Source organism: Triturus cristatus, chromosome 1_2, assembly GCF_964204655.1.
Source record: "Triturus cristatus chromosome 1_2, aTriCri1.1, whole genome shotgun sequence".
NCBI classification, from domain to species: domain Eukaryota; kingdom Metazoa; phylum Chordata; class Amphibia; order Caudata; family Salamandridae; genus Triturus; species Triturus cristatus.
In genome coordinates this window covers 280,331,188-280,355,425 of record NC_140580.1, presented here as the reverse complement: position 1 = coordinate 280,355,425, position 24,238 = coordinate 280,331,188, and the positions used below count along the sequence as shown (strand labels likewise).

Genomic DNA, 24,238 nt, shown 5'->3' with positions numbered 1-24,238 from the left:
AAAATGGCAGTGCTTGGAGGAAAAATATATTATTTACTGAAACTGAAAGGATAACATATATGAAAAGAAAGCATATATTTTCGAAAAGCTATGGCAATGAATGAGGGAAAAGACAGCTTTTGAGAGAAGAATGTATGCATTCTCACAGAGCTGCATGTTGATGTTTGAAGACAAAGTTTCATATTTACCAAAAATGAAAACATAGTATTTGAGAGCAAAATGTGTGCTTGCATGTGCACACATGCATGCCCTTGATTGTATGTGAATAGGCAAGTATGAGTGTGAATGATTGTTGGGGTTACTGCCCACCCTTGGCAACTTGTGGTCAACTATGGCATGATGCCCATTGCCCACATCTGGAAAAATATACATCCATGTTTAATGGTGATGTTTTTTGGAAACTTGTGGGCATATGCACTGGCCTTGGTACAACAGTGACAATTCTTGGAATATTGCAGGAATCCATGATATGGTGGACTCAGCCTCAGAAATAACAATGATCACTGCAAAATGGTGCTAGTTTATGGCAAATTGGTGGCAATTCATGGCAAATTGTGATCATCTAAGTTGTAACTGTGCCACTGGAATAATGCTGGTCCTGCCAGAATGTGTGCGTCCTTAAAACAATGGTGCCCAACCATAGCATAATCCAAAAGGAAAAGGGGATTAGCCTTTATAGAACCTCCTGGGCTGGGGTTCATAACATATTAAGAGAGAAAACACATTCAACCAAGCTTGAAACATTTTACATATTATCTGTAGTGTGCAAAACCCAAAAAATATGCGCTGGAGCCTAGATCAAATAAAAAAGCAAGACTTTGATGTAGCCCTTGACTCAATGAATTCATATATATTTGTGGCATATCAAAATCATACAGGTATTGATATATAGGTAATACAACAGATCTATTGTATTCTTCGAACAGTGAAACCTCGAACAGTGAAAGAGAAATTATCAAACTACAATACTCAAGAGCACGATAAGATGAAAAGAGACATTACTGAGGCAAAAAAAAAAACATATCAGGAAAAATCTCCTAAATCTTTCAAAAGACAGCAGTAATACCTTGTTTGTTTCAGAATCCAAAACTTATTATGGTGACCTGATTAATAATCGCATGGAAGGCCTGCTAACACAGAAAGCAGGGAATCTTTGAACATAAATTAGTTCATTCAGTCTATGCCTTAAATTTCTGAAACAGTTCAGTTGTAACTTGTTAAGCAATTTTCACTTGGTGTTGTCAATTTGTTTTGACTACTAATGAATATTTTATTTCAAGACTTTACTAAGGTCCTTTATCTGGTCCATGCGTTTTATATTAAAAAACGTAATGAAACGAGATGAATTTGTATCAGTATCCTGATACCTGTCAGGCGTTTTAATATTGCCACGGTTACTTAAGATATAGCACTTTTCAGTGGTTTCCTGTTGAGGAGATCCAGCCCATGGTTTCGTCTCTTCTTTGTTTTTCTTATTATCCTACTTTTTCTTTGTAGAAGAGTCGGGTTCTTTGAGTTATCCTTTTCTGAATTACGCTTTATTTGTGGTTCACTTGGTCTGGCCCCAAACATTAATTCTACCCAATCTATACCCTTCTATAACTTTACCAGATAGGTATAGGCTCTAAGCACGGGTACTTAAGCTGGTTACAGAGTTGCTGGTACAGTTCTTTAGCCTGTGTCTGCGGGGCTCATCTGGTGATCTTTCCAGGTGGGTGAAGCACACCAGTATCACAGGTCAGTATGCTTTGTGGTGAATTCACACAGAGCGCTCACCTGAGAGGACATTCCATTGGACAAGATGTCTGTGGTGGGTACCTGAGGACCTGAATGTTAGTCCATCATTTATTTATACATTTTTTTGACAATATAAATTGATTCAGTCTACCCTTGCTTACGTTTAGCAAGGATCTCCTGATCTGGTTGACTTAATGCCAGCCTGTGTTCCTCTAAACTACTAAAAACTTTCAAGTTAGCAATTAATAACGATGTTACTCATCTCATCAGTATTTACAATATATCATCTCTGACAAGGAAAGGTGTCTTCTGAACAAGTGCTGGTCATCTACTTGATGAAAAAGACTTCTTTCATACACCTCCACTTATCTCTAACCCCACATTTAAACTGTTGGAACCTGCTGCAGTGTAGAAACTTCAAACTTTCATGAAATGATCAATGCCCGATCGTCTGCAGGCAGGATTCAGCCACATTACTTATGGAAAGTTGGGGAGTACAGTGTATAATTTTAAGACATTCTCCACTTAGGTGAGATTTTAGATGTCTGTCAATCATTTTAAACGTATCAATACACAGTCGCTGTCTCTAGAACGTTTGTTCCAGCCGAGCCTCCTAAAATGACTACTGCTGATCTTCCCTTCCAGTATCAATTCCAAATGTTCAGGCTTTGACTAAAGCAAGAGTGCATGACTGGGACATGCAAGGAAGCATCTTCCCAGTCTCAGGGGGTGCAAATTATTCATGCCCTTTCGTCTCATAATATAAAATCATGCTACAGCAGTGTTTCTAGTGACAGCTAGCAAAGTAATTTCCCAATGTTGGTTCTCACATCCACTGTCCCATGACTGCCCTAGTAACTCATGCAAATATTCCATCCTACTACAATCCTTGTGGCAGAGATTTTCCTGCATTGGACATAGGGATTCATTAGTTTTGCATTAAGAATTCTGTCACATGGTCAGGATAGGCCCGGTGTCAGGGGACACGGCATCGCCGCTCGCACAGGCACTCATTGAGCGGCACGGGAAAACTACAATTCCCGGCAGCCTCAGCAGACGTCTGACATCAGACGCACTGCCCCACGTGACGCCGGAACACCCAGGATAAGGCGAGGCAGCGGCAGAAATTGCTGCCGATTATTCCTGGAAGTCCGGTTCGGACGCTGGCCATTTTCTGCAGTATATCGGGTCGGGTAAGGGTGCCAGTGGCACCGCTTGTCTCTTTATCGTTCTGGATTGCACTGAAGGCTTATCTGTACCTAATTAGAGCACAACCTGTGTCGGTGCTCATACCTTTCTTTCCCTACGTTGGCGAGCTCTCGTCTAGGGTTCAGTTATCCACAGAGCTCTTGCGAGGGAAATAGAAGTACCTTTGAATCTTGTAACTTGTACTCCACGTTAAGCTGGTTTACTCCTTCTCGTGGGGGAGAGACTCGTTGTGTCTTCCCTGTTGGAGAGCCTGGATAGTGGGCTCATGCAGGGAGGAATCTATTGGCCTTATTAGGATTGGGCTAACGCTTTCTAGTGAGAGTGAATTTCAACTCTCAACTTGGCTCTTTTGTTTATCCCAGAAGTTTTCCTGGATACAGTTAATTCTACACAGTCCACTTTTTTGCTGATGGTGTTTCTGAGTGTGCTTGCCTCTCATATTTGTATCTTACGTGACTCACCACATGTGCTCCTTCTACTTTTACCTCCACAGGGGTGATACAAGGCAGGTGTTCCTTCTGAGCTAGAAGCCCTCCTCTTACTATATCAGGGTAGGTGTTGTATGTAGAAAGAAAAAGGTACACGTTACAATGCAGAGAGGTTAGACAGGTATGCTGGATTGTTATCCTCATATACGTTTTTGTGTTTTCCAGCATAGGGTGGGAGGAATTGCGATTACATGCTCAGCACCCCTGTCAGCCGGCAACCTTTTCTTTCTTTAGAGGTTAGTGGAAGTATGGGTACATTTGAGCATAGTGAGAGTAGGGAGACATTGGAAAGGCCTAGGTGGTAATTTGTTCTTTTGTATTCACAGGTCTCCCTCCTTGCTGTCCCCATCCTTCCCTTCCCCCGCTTGACCATCCTTTAGTCTGTGTGTATTCATATCCAGACTTGGGGCTGTCGAGAGGTGGACCCCATAGAGCATCGGTTTGATCCTAAGGATACGTTCAGGCCTGGGACACCCGGTTAGAAGCATCACCATTTACATGCTCACATTTCTTAACTTGTCTTCTCTTTTAAACACAGTGACTTTTGACATACATTTGCATGTGTGATCATTCAGGATAACATTGCCTAAATCTGCATTGCCTACATTTTCACTTCATAGGCACACTATCACAACACCTTGAATGGTACGAGGGATTAAGCTAACTGCGCAAAAATGTCAATATTTTTATTGTCCAGTAGGCAACGAAGCTATACAACTATAATAAACAACTGTGGTCTGACTGGGGTTTCAACATGGCCACATGGGTGCTGTTTATTATATGTACAGAACCACTTCCTTGTTTAGATCAGAGGAGCACTCAGCTGACACTGTGAGGCACTACATGCTGGAATTCTAGCTCAGTTAATTCCGGTTTACCAATACGAGGGATGTCCACCTCTACACCAAGCCGGACAGCCTTATGACACTTGCCCGCAGGTAATGGGGAAGTTGAACCACCCAGTAGGGATTTGGCAGATCACTCACCCTAGGCAAGACTAGGTTCGGGAGCGCTAGGTAGGAGTACACTATATACAGCACTTATGTACCAGCATATATTCACTGTTTTAGCACAATGGTGGAATTGCTTATCTTTTTCATTATTCTTGTGATGCTAATTACATTATTCTTTTTCCTTCTATTAATCATTGCAGAACACGTATTTTACTCACGAATCATAATGCTTCAATAAATATCAAAACTTCAGGCTGTGTATTTCTTTGGGGATGCATAAGAGTCTAAACTAAAAGGTTCTAGATCTGTTATCATGATTTCCTTGGGGAGTCAGAGTTGTTGTGTTCTGAGGTTGCATACACATTTGTTATCCTGTAAGGTTTTGGGTACAGATGGTGCACTGTGGGCTAGCAGGACTATAGCCAACATATTTTAAGGATGCGCACAGAATCAGTCTGGCACACTCCTGACGTTTATGTTGTCCAACAAACAAACAGTTTTTACTAGAAAGTATACAGTCGTACGACATAGCGCTGTCACTGTTATACCTTGGGTTCTTATTAATTGGATCACCTGAGCAGTTTTCTTTTGTATACCTGAAAACCCCTATTCACCTACTAACCGGAGATGTTCTAGGTTTTATCAAAAATCCTCCTCAGCTGAATAGGTAACCCCTCTGTATTGGCTGTAGGTTGTTCAATCTTGAACCTTTTAAAGGATCACCCCTTAGTGGTACCCTCTCTGAATTTCACATATTCTTATGGCATGTAATATACCTGGAAACTGCAGACATGCAGTTACTCAGAAGCTACTACAACATGATCTCACACTTACAGGTGGAGATATTAACTTCATGTTTGAGGCTCACAAAGCATTTAGGACAGAGGTATTCTCTTCATGAGTTACATTCCCAGAAGCAGACACAGACACTGAAGCAAAGCTGTTTCACAATTACACTGCACCTGATGTTCCAAATAACTAAACAGCTTATGAACAGATCAAGAAAACAGAAATTGGTTTGAAGGCACCCTGCCACACGCTACAGAAGCAGTTAGACTAGGTCCACTTAGCGATGAGGGAGCAACATGGTCAGTCTTAGCCGATTACACACCATACCCAAACACAGCTAATATGACAGCAGCACAGCTACGAAGACTATTGCGGGTCTAGTTGGCATATTTAGATGCCTGATCCAGTTAGTCATGCGAACAATGACAGTCAATCATGTGAGGACTGCTCAAGCTGCACAACCACATTAGGCTACACCAGGCATTAGTCCACAGACTATCAATGCTATTATGGGTAAACTACCCACCAGACAGGAGGAGATTCCATTCTGGATTGCACAAAAAGCAAGTCAGCTTGAAACACTGTTTACCCATAGAGGACACCAGGAAAATCACAGGATTCTTACAATACGCTTGCCAATGGGGATGGCTCCCCCTGTGGAAGACTGCACCACTTGGGGAAGTCAATGCTGCAGTATATACCAGAACTCATGATACCCCCTCATTAGCTGTTTTGCTAGAGGTTCTTAAACACATCTAAAATGAGTAGGGGGCAGCTCATGCCTTGGATTTGGGGTTGAAACTGATGGGCTATTTTGCCCAGTATCTGCCATAATGTTAAGTAACATTAAGGGGAAGCAGTAGCATTGCCTATACGCCAGCGACGCACACATTTGGCTCCGGGAGAGCAGGAGCACGAATTACCGAAAATTATCGAAGAAACTTACCCAACATTGGGTACGGATAATTTGTGGGCCAGACCTAGTAAACCACAAATAAAGGGTCATTCAGAAAAGGATAACTCAAAGCAAGCACCTGACTCTTTCATAAAGAAGAAGTAGGGTAATGAGTTAAACAAAGAAAAGTCTAAACCATGGACTGAATCTCCGCAACAGGAAACCACTGAGAGGCGCTATAACATGCATAACATGACAACATTTAAATGCCTGACAGGTATCAGGATACTGATACACATTCATCTTGTTCCTTTTTGGAGTCAGCCTAAAATTATCAGAGAGAGGTGGACAGTCAGAGTGCAGACCAGAGGAGTACGTGAAACTGAAGAAGGACTCACATCACTCATCTGACTATATAATTGAAAAGGACGATACATATAAACAGTCAAAAACTCAGTTCAAAAAGAAGAAGATTGCTGGGCTAAGAGTTAAGCATTCAGCTGATATTGAGGATGCTGCTTCTGAGCAGGGAGTGGGCTCCGACCATGCTGACCGCACAGCAGAAGTCACAATAGTTTTCCGGAACCTGATGGATTGTCTGGTGGCAGCAGTGTTGAGTGAATATATCCAAGTGGAAACACTGGATACTAGGATGAGTGTCCGCATCGCTTATATGAGATGCAACTCCAATTGGAGGGGGACATACCGAGATACATTAATGTTGTCTTTTGGGAGAATTTGTCATTCAGGTACGACATTCTCTTGGCCGAAAAGGATTGGCCACCTTAATTTGTGATGCATTGGCCAGAGGAAGAAACTGTAATTTTGCCTGCTTTTTCCAACCTCGTTCCGGAATCAGTAAAACATTCATATGCCAAGTAGTGAGACTTAGCAATAGCACCTGTGTTATACTCCAACCAGGGGAGGGGGGTAGGGATGACAGTCCCCCTTATTATGTAATAGCAGTGAGGTCAGCCCTACAACCTCAAAGACAGTACCCCATTAAAAATTAGGCTAAAAATCAAGTTAGAGAGATTCTCACACAACTTGAATACAAAGGGGCAATAGAAAGTTGTACCTCTCCTTTGAATAATCCCTTGTTTCACGTGATGAAACCACACCATTCCTATGGTCTAGTATTAGATTTCAGACACCTAAACACAGCTACATGTACATTTGCAGTACAGAACGTGCAAAGTGCTGCACTAATGAACAAAACAGTGCAGAAAAAATACAAAACAATACTAGATATCTCAAATGGATTTGTCTGCCAAAATATAGCGCCTGAAAGCAGGTACTTGACCACATTTAGCGCACTGCGTTCTCAAAAACAGTTCTTTAATTTGCCACATGGTTAAAAGAACAGCCCTGGGTTGTTTTCAACCTGGGTTAGAGAACTTCTATAAAATTTTGATGGCAAGGCATTGTCCTATGTCAATGACATTCACTTAATGGATGATGACCTTTCCTACACACTTGACAAGAGTGGATCGCATAGTTTTGGGATACGTTCACATGGGGTACAATTTAATTCCAATAAATCAAAGGTTGCCCTCCTCAATGTCCTGTTTCTGGGATATGAGCTGTCAAGTGAAGGCAAAAGCCTTGCAACACATTTCTTAGAGAAGTGTGTGCTCTTACAACCCCAGGACACATTGAAGAGACTTCAATTCATATTGGGTTTCCTAACTTTTGTCAGGACTTACATTCCAGATTCCGAAGAACGGGTTAAACTGTTCTATGTTTTAATTCATTCAGACTTCTCAAGCACACACTGGACAATTGAACACACACACATTTTACGTTCAGTAAAAGCTGACATGCTAGCTGCAAAACACTTACATACATGTGTAAACACACCAAACCTGGTAATCCGAATAATTGCAGGAGCATCAGGGTAACACCTATGTTACATTAAAAAAAGGTGACACTTTACCTATTGAATATAAATCGCATTTATACACCAATGATGAGATGCGCTTTGCACCAACAGAAAAGATCCTGACGGTGGTACAGTCTGCTGTGGTGAGAAAGAGAGCATTGTCTCAGAAGAAACTAATCATTGTCATGACTCCAGTTCCGGCTTTAGAGACTGTGACAAAGGCCAGCGTTCCTAACGCCAAGGCTTTACATCCTAGATGGATACATTGGGCCAACTCACTCACCACAACTGATGTAGATTACATTTTGACTCTACACTTTACAAACCCATTCATTCCTGCAAAATGAACACACAAATATCCTCTGCCTAATAAAGTCATGCCTCTCGATCAGTATGATTACATCATATATATTGATTGTTCTGCCCAGCCTACTGTAAGAACAAAGCACCAATACTCGGCAGCATGCACTGCCGTGAAGGGTTGCATGCAGGATGGAGAATTCCACCCTGAGAAAACCCGCACGTAGTCACTCAGTAACTGCACAACACAGCTGGCTAAACTCAGAGCTCTAATTCTGGCATTTGAAAATACGGACCCTGGATTCCCCACACTCATGCTGTGTGATTTGTATTGTTGTGTCCAGTCATACAACGAGTACTTACGCTATTGTAGCCAGAAAAGATTTAAAGATTCCAAAGTGTACACAATAAAGCACAAGATGCTCTGGGGACAAGTGGCTAAGCTAAAAGCATGACTCATGTGATTCACACCTTGAGTCATCAGTGTATAGGAATACAAGCTGCAGGGAATTCCATAGCTGACGAAGCCACAAAAGCAACAGTGCAAACTGCTGCAGTTGCTGCAATAACTCGTTCAAGTGCGAGAGTAGACTGAGACACTACGGTGCTGTCAATGCTTCACGCGATGGCACCCACCTGCCGAAAGGCTTTCCAACAAAATGCTTCTACCAGTTAAGTGCGCAAAACTTTCAATTTGCTCAGATTCCTGGAGTAAGGGATTGAGTAACACCTAATTCAGACTGCAGGTTAGGTTTAATCCTAGCAGCACCAGCACATGAGGGCCTAGCATCTGGACACGCAGGGGTGGCAGCTACAATTTCACTATTGCCGCAGCGCAATTGGTGGCCAAGTCTATACAAACAGACCAAGAACTTTGTCTTAATGCGACGTCTGCCAGCAGATGAAGGGCTCAACCGTAGCATGCCCATCATAGACACCTCTATTGATTTTCAACAAGCCACTCGCTTGTGTTTATCAGGACCACTGAGGCTACTGACGATCAGATGGGGCTCACAAATACATTTTGGTTGCAGTGAATTCCTGCTCTCAATTCTTATGGGTCTGACCACAGAAATTGGCTGACGCCCAAACTGTTATAAAGGATCTTCAACTCTTTATCGGGACATTCGCAGTTGGCATATCCCATTAAGACCAGGTTCTCGCATTCGCCTCCAAGGCTTACAAATACACCATGGGAAGATTGGGTGTGACTGTGCGGTACTCTCAAGGGAAACACAGTAATAGAAAGGACTTAAAGCAGTCTTAAACAGCGAGGGTATTAGGCTCAGGTCACAGTTGGGACCATCACCTATTTGGGGGTCCAGAGAACCCTAAATAATCTGCCTAAAAAATCCCTGAGTGGTCGGACTCCCTATGAGATCACTGAACGTTTGGCTTTCTCACAGGAACTGAACAGCTTTTGGGACACACAGAGCAATCTCCAAGTAAAATCCAACCGCCACTGGAGAAGTAAAGGAAGAACCAGCCATTCCTGGTTGAATTCTGAACATTGGGGACCTGGTCCTGGAGACAACTGTGGAGAAGAAAGAATTTGGGCCATCTTCCAGAGCACCTTTTCATGTCCTGGCTGTTGAAGGTACCAGAACTGTTCTTTTACTGCCCTTTGCTGGTTTAAAAAAGAAGAGATTTGTGTCTATAGATCTCACCAAACCCCATTCTTGGGCGAGTTCTACACAGTAGGCCACGTGGGATCCTGAGTAGTCACCTGTTTCCTCTCAGTACTATACAGGAGGTCCCATTGGGCAGTTTTAAACTTGTAAAGACAAAGTAATTTGCAATGTTTGGGAGACTGCATGAATTTGCACTTGATGCATGTAATGTTTGGGGTAATATCAGAGAATTCAACAGTAAAACCAAGCCTGCCAGACCATAAAAAAGGACAACAAACAGCAAAAAAAAAGGCCATTCCCTGACCTATTGCCAGATTGCCCTAGACTAGAGCGAGGCCAGTCTGACCCTGCACAGATGTCAGAGCATCTTTCCAAATGCATGCACTCCTGACCCAAGGGCACCCTGATTAAATTAAAGCCATTTAGCTTCTGCCAGCGAGGCTTTTTGCTCAGGTCTGTTCTTTTCCCTGAAGATCAATTCATTATTTAAATATGCAGAACCAGATTTTCAATTAAAACATTTACACTGTTTCTTGTTATAAGAAATCAAGCCTAAATAGCTACGCCTTCCAAGTCCATCCAGCCAGCTGAAGCCTGCACGTCTTCTTTTAAGAATCGCACAAAATGCAGTCTGGAGATGCCCTCACTTTACAGCCATATAGCAATGTTTGTCTTCAAATCGTTTAATCCGACACCAATATGATATTGTCCATTTTTTTGGCTCTATGTCTCCTATGGGCCTGTGAGTGTATTGGAATACGAGGTAGAAGCGTTGGGTCACTCATATATGTTTTAGCTTGTTTTGTATTACCTCCAACAGTAATTCAGTTTTCCGATGGCGAAAAAAGAACCTTTCGGTCTACTTTCTTTCACATAAATTTCAACCTTACCCTTTACTGTACAGTGCTAAGCTAGAACACTCATGGGTTAACTTGCTTCAGAGAGACAAATAATGTGTTTGCATATGTATGTACGTCCGTGGTGTTCAGGTGAGTAGCAGTACTGATGTGAGATGGAATGTTTGGGACAAAACCCTCCTGGCTCCGGTAACTGACAGATTAGAGTGACTTCTTGATCTGACCCGACTCCCTCACTCCATGTAGTGTGCCAGTTAGCATTCATAGAGAAGTCCCTTTTTAGTGTTCATGTTTCCATGAATGAGGGGCTCATTTTGCCATGTTTGTGGCACCAGTCCCATCTCTGCATGCTGTGAAGCAGTAATATAAGGCCTCGCCAGTCCCTGTCAATACCAAGAAGGCTTAGGACCCAGCTGCAGCCTTCCCGGCACTGATTGCGTCATCTAAGAGCTCAACGTGTCAGCAGAAGGTCATGCATGCATTTTAGTTATGCTTAATTCCTCAGCTGATGGGATAAACAGGCACTTTATGCACAGCACGGTTAGAGTGCATTGAAGCAGACGACATACCACTTTTAAGGGCCATGTCTAGAGTAGCATTGGCTGTTGCTACAAGCACATGGCATGACCATCAGCATCTTAAAGCTATCCGTTTCTCAAGTGTTTGTTGCGTGGTCTGTTACAGTAGTAGACATTAAGGTGCAATGGCGTGTCCGAGTTCAGAGGCAGTGGTTGAACAGTTGTCAGAAGAAAGATGTTCTAATGGGCTTATGATGCTTCAGAGAGGTTCTCTTCAACCTGATGGCTAAAAGTACAAGGTCAGTACAAACTCTCTAGGTAGCTATACCAGAATATGGATGATGGATAATAGCTGAGACTGAGCTGAGCTGATGTTGTGTTGTGCTTTTAGCTGTGCACTCCTCTGACGTGTCGGCTACTGGCTGCGCATGTTGATATAGCGTTCATGTGATCAAGGTGCATCTTGCTTGGAGGTGTTCAGGATATTTCACGTGGGCGACTAGTGCTTAACATGATGCACTCAAGGAGCACCTCTGCGAACCCGGGTTCTGTATGGGATATACCCTTGTGGACCTGATAGGAATTATATTGTAGTCCAAGTTGTAGAGCATATCATTTTAAACTAACACTTTTCTATAATCAGACTGAGCACAGCTTTCATGCGTCACCAGTGCATGGCTCCTGCAATTTTCTTGTTGGGTCAGGGGTACTAATTTAGCAGCAGAAAATGACCTAGCCAGGGAAGTTTGACATGAGCGGTCTAGAAGTATTTTCCTATAAGTGACTATTCTTATATGGCATTTTCTTAGGTGGTATTTTGTCCACATCGGTTCCATCCTTACAAATTTCAAAATTGTAATTCCCATTCTGGCAAGTGAGTTCATTCTATTTTATCTGACATGTTCTGAAAAGTGGTTAGCACTATTTGATTTGTAAAGGCTGTCAAAATGAGGTTTCTCACCCAATGCGCCTTTGACCTTTAGCTCGAATCACCCGGAAGCCAATTTAGCGGCATGCTTAATTTTCTTGAAAATACCAGAAAAATATGATGTAACAAAATATAGACACAAGAAAAGTTGATGTGTGTTTATACTTACTTCTTTGTCCTGAAACTGGGTCAAAGCCCAGACAGCGCCGAGATGCCAGCAAGAACGAGCTCTGTCTGGCAAACTCTCCATGATGTACTTTTTTGTAACAAACCCTTTTTTAGTAGGGGGCGGACGTCGCATTGTAGGAGGAGAATTGGGAATCCAGGCACACCAGTCATACTGTGAAGTAAAATAATAATTTAAATTACAAAAATATAACATAATATCACCTACCCCCCTCCGAACATTTCCATTATCTTCAGCTTAAACACTGGGCACTGCACCCACTGGTCAGGGAGGCAGCCACACAAGACTTGACGCCAATAGAAGCTTTTGTGCAGAGAGTAGGACCCTCCAAAGAGGTAATCTCCTTCCTATATGAGCTATTACTTTCTATACTACATTCCCCACAACCCCGCCACATCAGCTTCTGGGAGCACACGTTAGGGAAGGAGCTCACAGAAGGAGAGTGGACACAGATTTGGAGAGATATTGCTAAGGGCAATCACTCATTAGGCTTATGTGAAGCGCATAACAAGATACTTTTTGATTGGTATCTCTACCCCACGAGAATTAAAAAGATATTCCCAGAGGCCCCCAAATGCTTTTGGAGGGGTTGTGGGTTGTAAGGGGACTTCAGTCACATTTGGTGGAATTGTCCAACAATTAATTTTTTGGGGGAAGAGATTTTAGCACAAATAAAAGATATGTTGGCGTACCCTGTTATTACCACACCTGAGTTTGAACTACTGGGTCTCAGAGAGGGCGTTTATGTGGGCATGTCTAGGGGCGGCTAAAATGGCGATTGCGGCAACCTGGAAGAAGACAGAAGCGCCTGTGATGACCCAGTATGTATAACATGACAAGGGTACCCCAATCTTTGAACCTGGGGTGTACAATAGTTTTGCAAAAGACAATGGTTCATAGAAGGCCAATAGGTCCACAAAGAGATTTATTATCATAAGAAATTATTACTCAATTAAACTCCGGTAGAAAAAACTATACTAGATAAATGTTGGAAGGGACACAAGTGAGTATAGAAAACGGTTTCATTTATTTAACAATATTAGTTGTTTGGATTTATAGATCCAGTGCTCACACAAAAGTGAAAAGGAACGTGATGTGGTAAGAGAAGAAGTATAAAAACATACATCGCATTGACAACATAAGTAAAACTCTTTGGTACAAATTTTTAGGAATAAAGGAGTTTTAGTTGTAAGAAGATCGATGGCGTTTCAAACTCAAAGAATTGAGATCTTCATTAGGACAAAAGATGTGAGCAAGTGGTATCTATAAAGTAAATTAAAATAAAGACAATGCAAGGGTTTAATTTCATACACTGGTCCCGTGATGATGTAAACTTACAATGTACAGTAAATTGTTCACTCATAGAGCTGGAAAAATAGAGTAACGATATATAAGAACAAGCATTTGCAATGCAATCGGTCTCGCCTTTGGGACCTTATATGTATTTAGCTATGCAGCACATTATCCTGGGTGCTGAAACATCTACTGTTCTTTAACATGGAGGGAAAGTAAGCACCAAGCTGCGTGACACACCAGGTATGGGAACACATGGAGAGAAATATTGCCTTTCAGCGGGAAATGGTATAGTCCAAAGCTCTGTTTTTAATAAAAAACAAGGGCCTTCGGTGGTCATATCACTGAAACTACAAGATTTGAATAAAATATTATTGTGTACGGGTGCTCGTGGAAGACAATTTCTATGGACTGAACTCTAGAGAATGCTAAAGTAATTCTGGCATTTTACTGATCTCTGCTGGTCGTTTTCTATCAAGAAAGTTAAATAGAGGCAGTTGTCAAGAAAAATTAAAAAAAGAAAGTCCCTCAGCAGAAACCAATTCTGGTATTTTACTGACCTCCACTCGCCGTTTTCTATCAAGACAGTTATATAGAGGCAGTTGAACAAGCAGAAAGCAATCCTGGTATTTTACTGGCCTCTATTGGTCGTTTTCTATCAAGACAATTAAATAGAGGCAGTTGAACAGAACAAAAAGTCCCTAAGCGAAAGCAGTCAAGTCCTAGGGCTGATCTCCAGAGCCCACAAAGTACATACACATATAAGTATATACTAAAATATATACAAGAGGTCTCCAATGCTGGAACTAAAAAGAAAAAAGAAAGTTAGAATGCCAGAGGGAAGTTTTTGTTAAGAAATTTGCAGTTCTGGGGAGGGAATCACTCGAGCACTAGGGGAAAGGAGAGAAGAATCCCTAGAGCAGGCTATGTGCCTAAAAGGAGGCTATAGCAAAAGCGTGAACAAGTTAAATGGGAGCGTGGGTGAGTCATGCCTAGGCAGCCGGCATGGGAACACTTGGGAAAATGCCCAGCAGAACTGCAAAACTTGCTTAAATGAGCCCTTGGGTGGCTGAATAAATCATAATCGGGCATGGCAATGCAACAGCTCGAGACCTAGAGTAACAAGACCGGGTTCGTGAAACAGAGAGAAAAAAGGTGACACCAAAAATTGACAAGGAGGTTTCAGAGGATACTTACAAAATTAAGAGAAAATGACTAATAGCTAATGGAGGGAGCCTGGAAGCTGGTAGCCGGAAGGGGAGTTCAGAAACATCCGTTTCACTATGGCAGCTTGTGCAGCGGACGGAAAAGGCCCACAGCACAAGCTGCCATAGTAAAATGGATGTTTGGAAACACCCCTGCACGGTGTGGCAGGCACCGGTGCAGGGATGTTTAGGGTGGCACCATCGGTGCCCCTCAGGCCCCATAGTGGAGGGACAGGGGGAAGAGGGCCCTGCTAAGGGACCCCCAAATAAATTCTGACAGCCTTTCCATGTCGGAACAGCTGACATGGAAAAGCTGTCGGAAGAGGACATCATAATGTCTCCGGCGGAGCCGAGACTGGCTCTACCGTCATTAGGGGATTATGGTGTCTTTCCCATGCTCCGATGGGCTCAAAGAGCCCGTCTGAACAGCAGCAGATGGTCCCTCGGCCCGATGCGTCCGCCATCCGCATCGTAATGCGGCGGGTGGACCACAGGGGCAGTTGTCGGGTGGGCTGCATCCGACGGTCGGTCGGTTGTAGTCTGTCCATCATCATAATCAGCCCCTTTATTCCCTCTTTGCGTTACTTTTTCTTTCGGATTGTTTACCTCATATTTTGATGTGTGTCTGCTGGCTAGGCTGTGATCCTACTAGAAAGTGCCTAGGTAGGCTGGTAAGTTAAGAGGCAGCCCACCAGCTGCATACATTTGATAAACGTATGTATATTGGAGCAGTCTACCTTATATTCAATCCCTAACTATTGGAAACAAAATACATACATTGTTTTTATCCATGTGAGGACCCAATGACGAGATGAGGGCCCCTGTAAAAATTCGAATTGTCAAAGCCTGTTAGTTTTGAGTGTTCTTTTTACCCATCACCAGTAGCACCCAAGTGTCTAAACCCAACAACATTCTACCGTTATTTACTTATGGGATAGAGTAGGTGTCCTAGTCAGTGTGGTGCCTGGCAGGGGTGAGGTGAGGTCGTGGCACAGTGTGCATGTATAACAAACGTGAGGCACATACACTGGATAACTGGGTATCAACGAGTGATCACAAGCGATCACCTTGCCTTTATTTATGTCCTCGGACCGTGCCCATCCCTTGGGCTATGTGGTGTGATACATTGTAACAATGCAGAATGCAGAACACATAGAAAAAGCAAAAATTATGAGAAATAAAAGTATTCCTCCTCATTACACCAATCTAACACCTGCTTTTGCATGGCGTTAGTTTTTGGTGCTGCCTCAGATTTACAGATCCTTGTAAATCTGACCAGCTTCAAAAAGCAATGGGTGTTGCGGTGGGATCCACTGCAACACCCATTGCACGCCCCTTCACGCAGATACCTGAGTGAAGGGGTACCATATTTAAAAGCGGCATTGAGCTACAAATAGTGGCTTAACACCAATTTGTAAATATGGAGCTGGGCATTGCGCCACCGGAGCACTGGTAAAAGGGATGTCCTCTTGTAAATATGCCCCTTGGTACGTGGCTTGCGGGTTTTCATCACTAATGCCTCTTGGACTCGAGGGCTGTCAACTGCCGGTCTCTCCTGGGGCTAACAACATTCAATCTTGATCTACAGATAACATATCCCAGAGAGGGCTTGGTGTTGCTGTGCTGACCTCGGGTGCTTCGTCCACCGCCTCTTGGCGGTTGTCCTGTTCATTCACTCACCACCTGGTCCACTTCAACCAGGAGACATTTCTGGATACAGTGGACAAGCCTCGCTAGACAGTAACCATTAATCCCTGGATGTTGAGGATTTGCTACATATCTTTCTCGAACAGGGGTGGAATTTCCACCCCAGGTGAAAATCACTAATGATTACCTTGTGTCCTACTACCAGGTCTGAGACAACATCTTTGCTTTACCACATAAGGTCGAGAAATGGATAGTAGTGTATTATGGAACATAACACTTGACATTATGTGAAGTACTTGAGGTGAACTTTTGAAATGCATATGAGATGTCTATGTATAGTTTATTTATATTCTTAACTATCCATGTGGGGTGAACAAGAGTAAAATGTATAATAATGAATGCATGTTTTTTTACTCTTTTATGGCTGGTCACAGTTTCACTTGTGGCTGTGGAACATACTCTTGCGTGAATGTAATATTGTTATTTCCTTTAGTAGAGCAAACAATAAGTTATTTAAAGAAGTTGTTAGTTGGAGTTGTATGTATGCGAGGAAAATTGTGAAGGACGGTGAGCTGCTGCTTGGAGTGAATTAATACGTCATTGGTTCGCACTGAAATTGGTCGTTGGGTGTATTGTCAAGCTGTGATTGGTTGATTGTGTCGTATGGTGTTGTGCTGTGATATGTCAGTTGTGTGATTACCGCATTGTGGTTGGTTAAAAGTCTTCAAGAATTTAAATTGTAACAGGATCGGAGGAAAGAAATCTGACGTTTACGGAATAGAATCAAACATTGCATTGAATTTGCAGAAATGAAATGTTTCAAAGTCTTTATGAATATTTTTGGCAGTGAAGTGACACTTTCGATATGGGATGGTGAATAAGCACCGCCTGAGGGTACACCTGCAGATTTAATTTTAACTAAAGTAGGATCAAATTCATCTGTGTGGAGTTGCCAGTGGTGCAGATTACTGAGAAAGAGGGTCCTTTGAGTCTTCCAAAATATGGTACTTTTGAATTGAGATTTATTGACAGGTTAAAGGATATGTTATTTGAAATAAAGTCACTATCTAGACCCATACAATTTGAAGCCTTAAGCATGTGGGAATGTTGCAGGGATTCTGCTCATGCACAGAACTATGCTCAGGACCTCGGTGTATTGTTGCGTAGCAAAAAAGCCACCTCAGTGTCCAGAAGCCCAATCCATCCGACTAGCATTAGTGTCTCATTCGTTCGCCGTACTACAGCGAAGCTACCAATGATTAGACAACCTAGAATATGTGACTTAGTAAACTCTCAGGAATAGTGGGAAACAAGAACACTCTTTCGTTCACACTCATACTTGTCCACAGCATGAGTAATCAGAGACACTGTATAGTTTAAAAAGTTTATTTTTAACTAACGTGCTCTAAGATGCAGTACTCTAGCCAATACGAACAGCATAATGCATAAAAACAATATAATTAGCATTGTTACAATTCCATAAAGCACTAAAGAGGAAATCATATAATGACAGTGGAAACAGGACCTGAGCTCCTTTTACCACCCTTCCCGTGCTCATTAACTAGTTTAGAATAATTATAGAAGACCTCTGGGCTTTGTCAGCGAGATCCCATACCTACGAGATCAGTTGCAGTGAATTACATCTCAGGTTCAGCACAACTCTTCTATGCTGGAAAGGTTTTCTCCAAGTGCCTCCTCATGCATGTAATGCCATATTAAAAGCACCGAGTTGGGCCGCTGTGCTTCATGTTATGTCTATGTGCGTGGGACTGACCAAAGTGAATCAACAGCATACATTGTTATTCGACCTTAAACAGCCTGTACTGACAGAGATCACAGTGCCCCGCTGGAAATGTGAAATGTAGACAGTTCTCATGTGAAGCAGCTTCAGCAAAGTATTTCACGAGAACAGAGCCCTGTTGTGTCATGTGCAAAAGGGGCAGAATGGCAGCCAAGCGTATACTACTTATGCTAACTTAGCAATGTCTGCTGTTAACCCCATTTCCACACCACACCCTTCCCTTGGTCGGACCAACAGACAGTGGACTCAACAGAACACAGAGTTCAAGTCAGAGTGAGCAAGAATTAAGAGCAGCAGTCAATATAGGGTAAACAGTCAAATTATGCACTAACTCGTGTATAAAAAACTCAATTTGAGAGAAAAAAGCAAACAAGAAAAAAACCATTACATAAAATATCCAGCAGGTGATGGAAGTCATCCAGGTTAATCCATTAAGGTGTATGAGTAGTAAGTTTCAACAGCCTCCAAGAGGAAGTCATTGATAGCGCCGGAAAAGAGAGTAGCCATCCATTCCAACAAAGTGAATGAACATACATTTTAATCAACAATGGGAGCTTCTAGTGATGGAGCAGGGTTTTTACTTTAAAACCGAATACCTGTTTCATTTTCGCATGTTACAATTAAAAGTACTACTGATTAATTATTAATTACTAAAGATATGTTAAAGTTGTGACTAATCAACCTTATTAACAGAAGAATTACACGTGGGAACGCTATTGCATGGCTAAAATAATAAGTGAACTAAGTTGGTGAAGCAATTGATGAAATAGATGTTGCTTATGTGATGTTATTGTGGTTTGTGCTTATAATTAATATGCATTAATGGCTTTTGATGTCGCAAATGGCTAGATAAATACATACACATAAGGGTAATAGCAGGGAAATAACACTGTATAATCATTTTCGTGCAGTAATTTTCTTTTGTATTCTATTTCACTTAAGTTAACCAATGTGGCCTACCAAAAGATGGCTTCCATCCGCAGCCTGCATTTGAGTTGATGGAAAATTTTGCAAGGAAGCTTTGCGCTGCCTGTGACCTTGCCCTGTCGACTAAACTGAAAGCCATGATCATGACGACAAATCCAGGACGGATGCCAAAAGCCCCTGAACATGAAGTTTGTTACAAAGAACTGAATACTGAACTTATGAACTGATGATCCCACGACTGGGATACAATTTATCCAAAAGAGACATCCGTAGAAGTATCGAATTAGACATGGACATCTTATTTTTCTATTCATTATTTGGAACGATCTAAGTGTGAGAAAATCTCGCACAGTATCTTAAATGTACCAAGATGATATTATTTCCGCCATTCATCCGTTTGGAATAAAGATTGTAACATTTCAGAAATGTAGATTTTAGTATAAATATTAGTAGACTAGAGAGGTCTAGTGCCACTTCTTCCCGAACTGATGATCAGAGGTCCCGACGCTGACGGACAGGACGGTGACTCTACATGACGGCTAGATACTCTATCTATTTTGCTGAGGACCGGTTCTGACTTAGGATCTGACTTTTAGTCAGAATAGGTAAATATGAGAGAAATGAACTTGCATTTATTTGGCTTTTCATACAAATTTAGATAAACTATTATTCTGTTTGAATTACTGTGTCGGGTGGTTATTTTATTGTCATGTTTATTGAATTTATATGCATATTATTTGAAATGTTTTCTCCAGATTTATAAGCAACTAGTAGATGCCATTGACCTCAGGGTACATGCAGATTGGATAGGTATTGAAAGTGTTTCTCCTTATACAGGGCACGGATAGAGTGGTAGGATGAATGTTGGTGTAATGGGCCCCACCAGCGTGTGATGTGTGTGTGCGTGTATGACTGTGAGATCACTCCGTCCGTGGAAGTAGAGGAGATTCGGAAGCTCCGATCTGCACCAGTTTCTTGGTAGCAGAATGATGGTTTACTATTGTCTTGATCTGGTGAATTTGCGTGTATATAGGCTTGTTGATTATTGATTGATTTTTGTACTAACACTATATGTCGAAGTGTATTGAGTTTTATGTATTGTGCACGGCTTCTGGGACGTAGGAAGTCGGTGACAGTTCCGTAGTAGGGCAGAGGGAGTGCTGCTCTTGGAAAAAGGCGGGATTGTTGGCCCTGTATGCAGACAGGGGAAAACGTGTGACAATTGAAGTTGCGCGTCGCATTGTCTGGGTTCGATGAGGTAGCATAGTCGTGTGTTACCATTAGAAACGTATTTTCTGTGTGAGAGAAGTATATAAGATAGCGAAGGTTATCTGTGAAGTTCTGGTCTTAGGTATCAGGGATCCTTATGGCATTCCGTTAACACTTACCACTAGAAAGGTAATAGGTATTCTCTGAGCGTGTTAGAAGGGCAGAGCAGAGGTAAGCGCTGCTTTGTTAACGTGTGATATAATTCTGTAGTAGGACAGACTGTTCGCTGTTCTCGGGAAAGACAGAATTCTGTGTGAATGTACTACATTTTCTGGTGTGAAAGTGCGTGAATGACAAGGCATTCTGGTTAATTGTGAAACTCTTAGGAGCATTCCGGAGAAAACAGTTAATTGGTGCTTGTTAGAAGGGTAGAGTAGAGGGATGTGCTACTTTATCAACGGAAGTAACGATTCTGTAGTAGGGCAGAGGTAAGCGCTGCTCTCGGGAAAGGCAGAATTCTCGTGGGAAAGGTCTTTTGCTGTTCTGTGGCTAGCGAAGCAGACAATGGAGATGTTTGTATGTTGTAACTAACAGACTCGTAGAAGTTGAAACAAAGTCTACCAAGTAGTCTTGTAAAGGAGGGGTAGACGCGAGAGACAGGAGACAGGAGCAGAAGCTGCTGCAGCGACTGCTGACGTCAGGAGACCGCGCTGTGATTGGACAGTGGGTTGGAACGGTGGAAACACGGTGATTGGTGTGCTAGTGTACGCTGCGCAAGGATTGGAAGACATACAGGGTGACGTAGACGCTCCAGGAATGGTGCGTTGGTGTGAGTCGCGCTGGGATTTGTGGACTGAGTAAGTGACGTAGACGCCCCAGGATTGGTGCGTTGGTGTGAGCCGCGCTGCAATTGGACAGGAGATCGTACAGTTGTAGAAGGACAAAAAGGGTTGCGGAAAAATACGAAAATGTATTACCACGCTGAGGAAAAGAAAAAGAAATCCTTATTTAGTAAGGTTAAGACCTGGTTTGACAAGGATAAAGATATTGTGACTAGGGAAGGACAGTTACTTCCTCCGATAAGAACCCCCGCATCCTTCATGGTTGCAAAGTATGGGTATCATACCTGTATTTGGTTAGATAACTGGGTGAAGTATACGAAAGAAGATGGAGTTTTAGCTTTCCCGGAACATGGCTCATTTAATCTGGCCATACTGAGAAACTTACGGGAGCGAATGATGTGTCTAGAGCCTCGGCCTAGGCCGACGCAATTCGAGGCATTAACTGAATGGGAAGATGAAATGCATGAACGAGAAAAGCAGAGGGGTGGAGGGAGTTACAGGTACATGTTTGGGCGAAAGTATGATCGTGAAACCCATCATGACCGGATGAGAAGGTGGCGTGATGCCAGTATGACCGAGGGATTATATCCTGTAAGAACAGCAGAGGAGTCAGAAGGGAGAAAGTGTACAGAGAAAGAACATAATTTAGAAACCAGGAGATATGGGGCGAATGAGTCTGATGACGATGTCTTAGAAGACATGCTCTATAAAAGACCACCCCCGTATAGACGAGAACCAGAGGTAGGAACAGCAGTGACCCCAATGAGAGACACCCTGCGGATTATTAAGACAGAGGGTACCACCCCTGGGTTGAAAAGCAGTTGTTCTCTGGCGGAAAGAGAAAGAGATAGAGATAAAGAGAGAGAGAGAGTAAGAGAGAGAGAGAGAGAGAGAGAGAGAGAGAGAGAGAGAGAGAGAGAGAGAGAGAGAGAGAGAGAGAGAGAGAGAGAGAGAGAGAGAGAGAGAGAGAGATCGAAAGGGAGAATGAAATTGAAGATGAAAAGACCAGAGAACTAGCAAGAACTACCTTTGAACTGACAGAGAAAATCAGAGAACTGACTAAGAATCTTGAGGCAGTTACGGTGCCTGTGACAATAGGTCCGGTTATGCCGATTTTTGACAAGCAGAGGACGGGCGAAAGTGGTTTGACAGTACCATATGTGGGCAATAGATTGATTGTTCCTCCGGAGCAGGCAGAAATGAGAGCAGAAGAAACACAGTGGAGAACGGGAGAAAATCAGTGGAGACATACCATATGTGGAGGCGAATTGAGTGTGCAGACTAATTCAAGTTTGAATTCTGGATGTGTGGAATGGAACAGAGGATTGATCTTAGAACCACAAAGAGTGACAGAGCCAGGGGGTGCAGAAAAATCTGTGGGAATAACTGCTGAAGATTTGAATGATTGGCTGAAGGCTTTGCAGAAGAAAGAAAAAGAATCCCAGGGAATTGATGTAGCTAGGCTACGTATGGAAATGGAGGAAATGATTGTAGGAACAATCCCTATAGAAACGCTGAAAAATTGTCAGGAAGGGGAGATCCTCTTCCTGTGTAAGAGCATCACATGGAGGGCAAAGAACATACATGACAGGTTGAAAGGAATAGCCAGTGAAATGGGGATTGACATAGACAAGGTAAAAGCTTTACAAAAGCCTTACCGAGTGGATTTTACAGATAAGGACATTGAGAATCTGAACAATGCAGGCCGAACAGGGCAGATCAAGGAGATGATTGCTTTGTTGAGAAAATGGGGAGACGTAGAAAGATGGAAAGACAGATGGTACAGAAAGCAAGAGGATGGGACAGATAGAACTTATTCGACATTCCCTTTGAAAGAAAAGGAGAAAGGAGTGACAGCCTACCCTATGAGGGAGATTCCAGGAGGTGGGTATGTACATGTCCCATGGACCAGACAGGATATTTTGTCATTTACAAATGATTTTCATCGAGTGGTATAGACAGGTCGACAGATTTGTGAAGTTGTCAAAAGTGCTGTGGATTGACCTGAATAGTCTGTTTGATATAATTGTACCAGCAGACCTGTGGGCAGAATGTAAAATAGTCATAGACTGGCCCACTAAGGAATACCCGAGAGATCCAAAGACAGGAGCTCCAGATCCGGAGGTCATGAAGAAGTATGAGCAGGTTATGGCCTTCTTGAAAAATAAGGTACTCCCCAAGGAAACAGATTGGGTTAAAATAGAACGGACACATCAAGAATTGAAAGAATCAGTCCATGCATATTATGAAAGACTAATATTAGCTTTCAAACAGTTCAGTGGAGATGAACATCTGGGTGACAAGGACCTGAGCCATTTTGTATATAGATTTGTATATGGTTTGCGGCCGGAAATCAGTGAAATGATAAGGCAGCATACCGTAGACTGGCAGAGCAAGAAGATTGATGAAATTCTGAGGCATGCAAAATACTTCAGTGATGAGATTGAGGCAAAGCAGAGGAAGCTAAAAGAAAAGGCAATGTGGGCACAGGTGAAAGTCGCAGAAAGACAGGAAGCTCAGTTGAATAAGCAAATAACCCAGGAAATAAACCCAGGTTTGGTCCAGGAAAAGGGAAAGGAAACATAGAGGAAGCCAAGAAGAAGTTCCCATGCCACAACTGTGGAAAATTAGGGCACTGGAAATCCGAGTGTAAGAATCCACCGTCTACTAATGATGACAATCCATCATTGAATTCCCAGGTGCAGAGTGAGGGGTGTGGTCAGCATCGGCAACAGCAGAAGGCTGATAAGCAGCAGAATCAGGTGCCAAAACCACCCTTGCCACAGAGAAGAGGATCCCAGAAGTACAGCCAGGAGTCGGGGTTCTACGATGAAGAGCAGGTAATCAAGCCAAAACGCGCAAGCGCTGTACCCCAATACTGGCTGAAAAATGAAGGAAGTGACTCTGAGGGTGACTTCTGACGGTGCCGAAGAGAGGAGG

The 24,238-nt window shown here is 42.7% G+C and overlaps 1 protein-coding gene across 2 annotated transcripts in view; it reads right to left on the bottom strand.

Annotated features, from left to right (window-relative positions):
- The window catches only part of LOC146867160 (polyunsaturated fatty acid 5-lipoxygenase-like), an 854,256-nt gene that overhangs the window by 70,179 nt on the left and 759,839 nt on the right, over nucleotides 1-24,238 (bottom strand). For both annotated transcript variants that reach the window (XM_085603708.1, XM_085603710.1), the window contains one exon: nucleotides 12,357-12,527. In XM_085603708.1, the coding sequence (XP_085459834.1) occupies nucleotides 12,357-12,527 (171 nt within the window). The remainder of the gene's footprint in view (nucleotides 1-12,356; nucleotides 12,528-24,238) is intronic.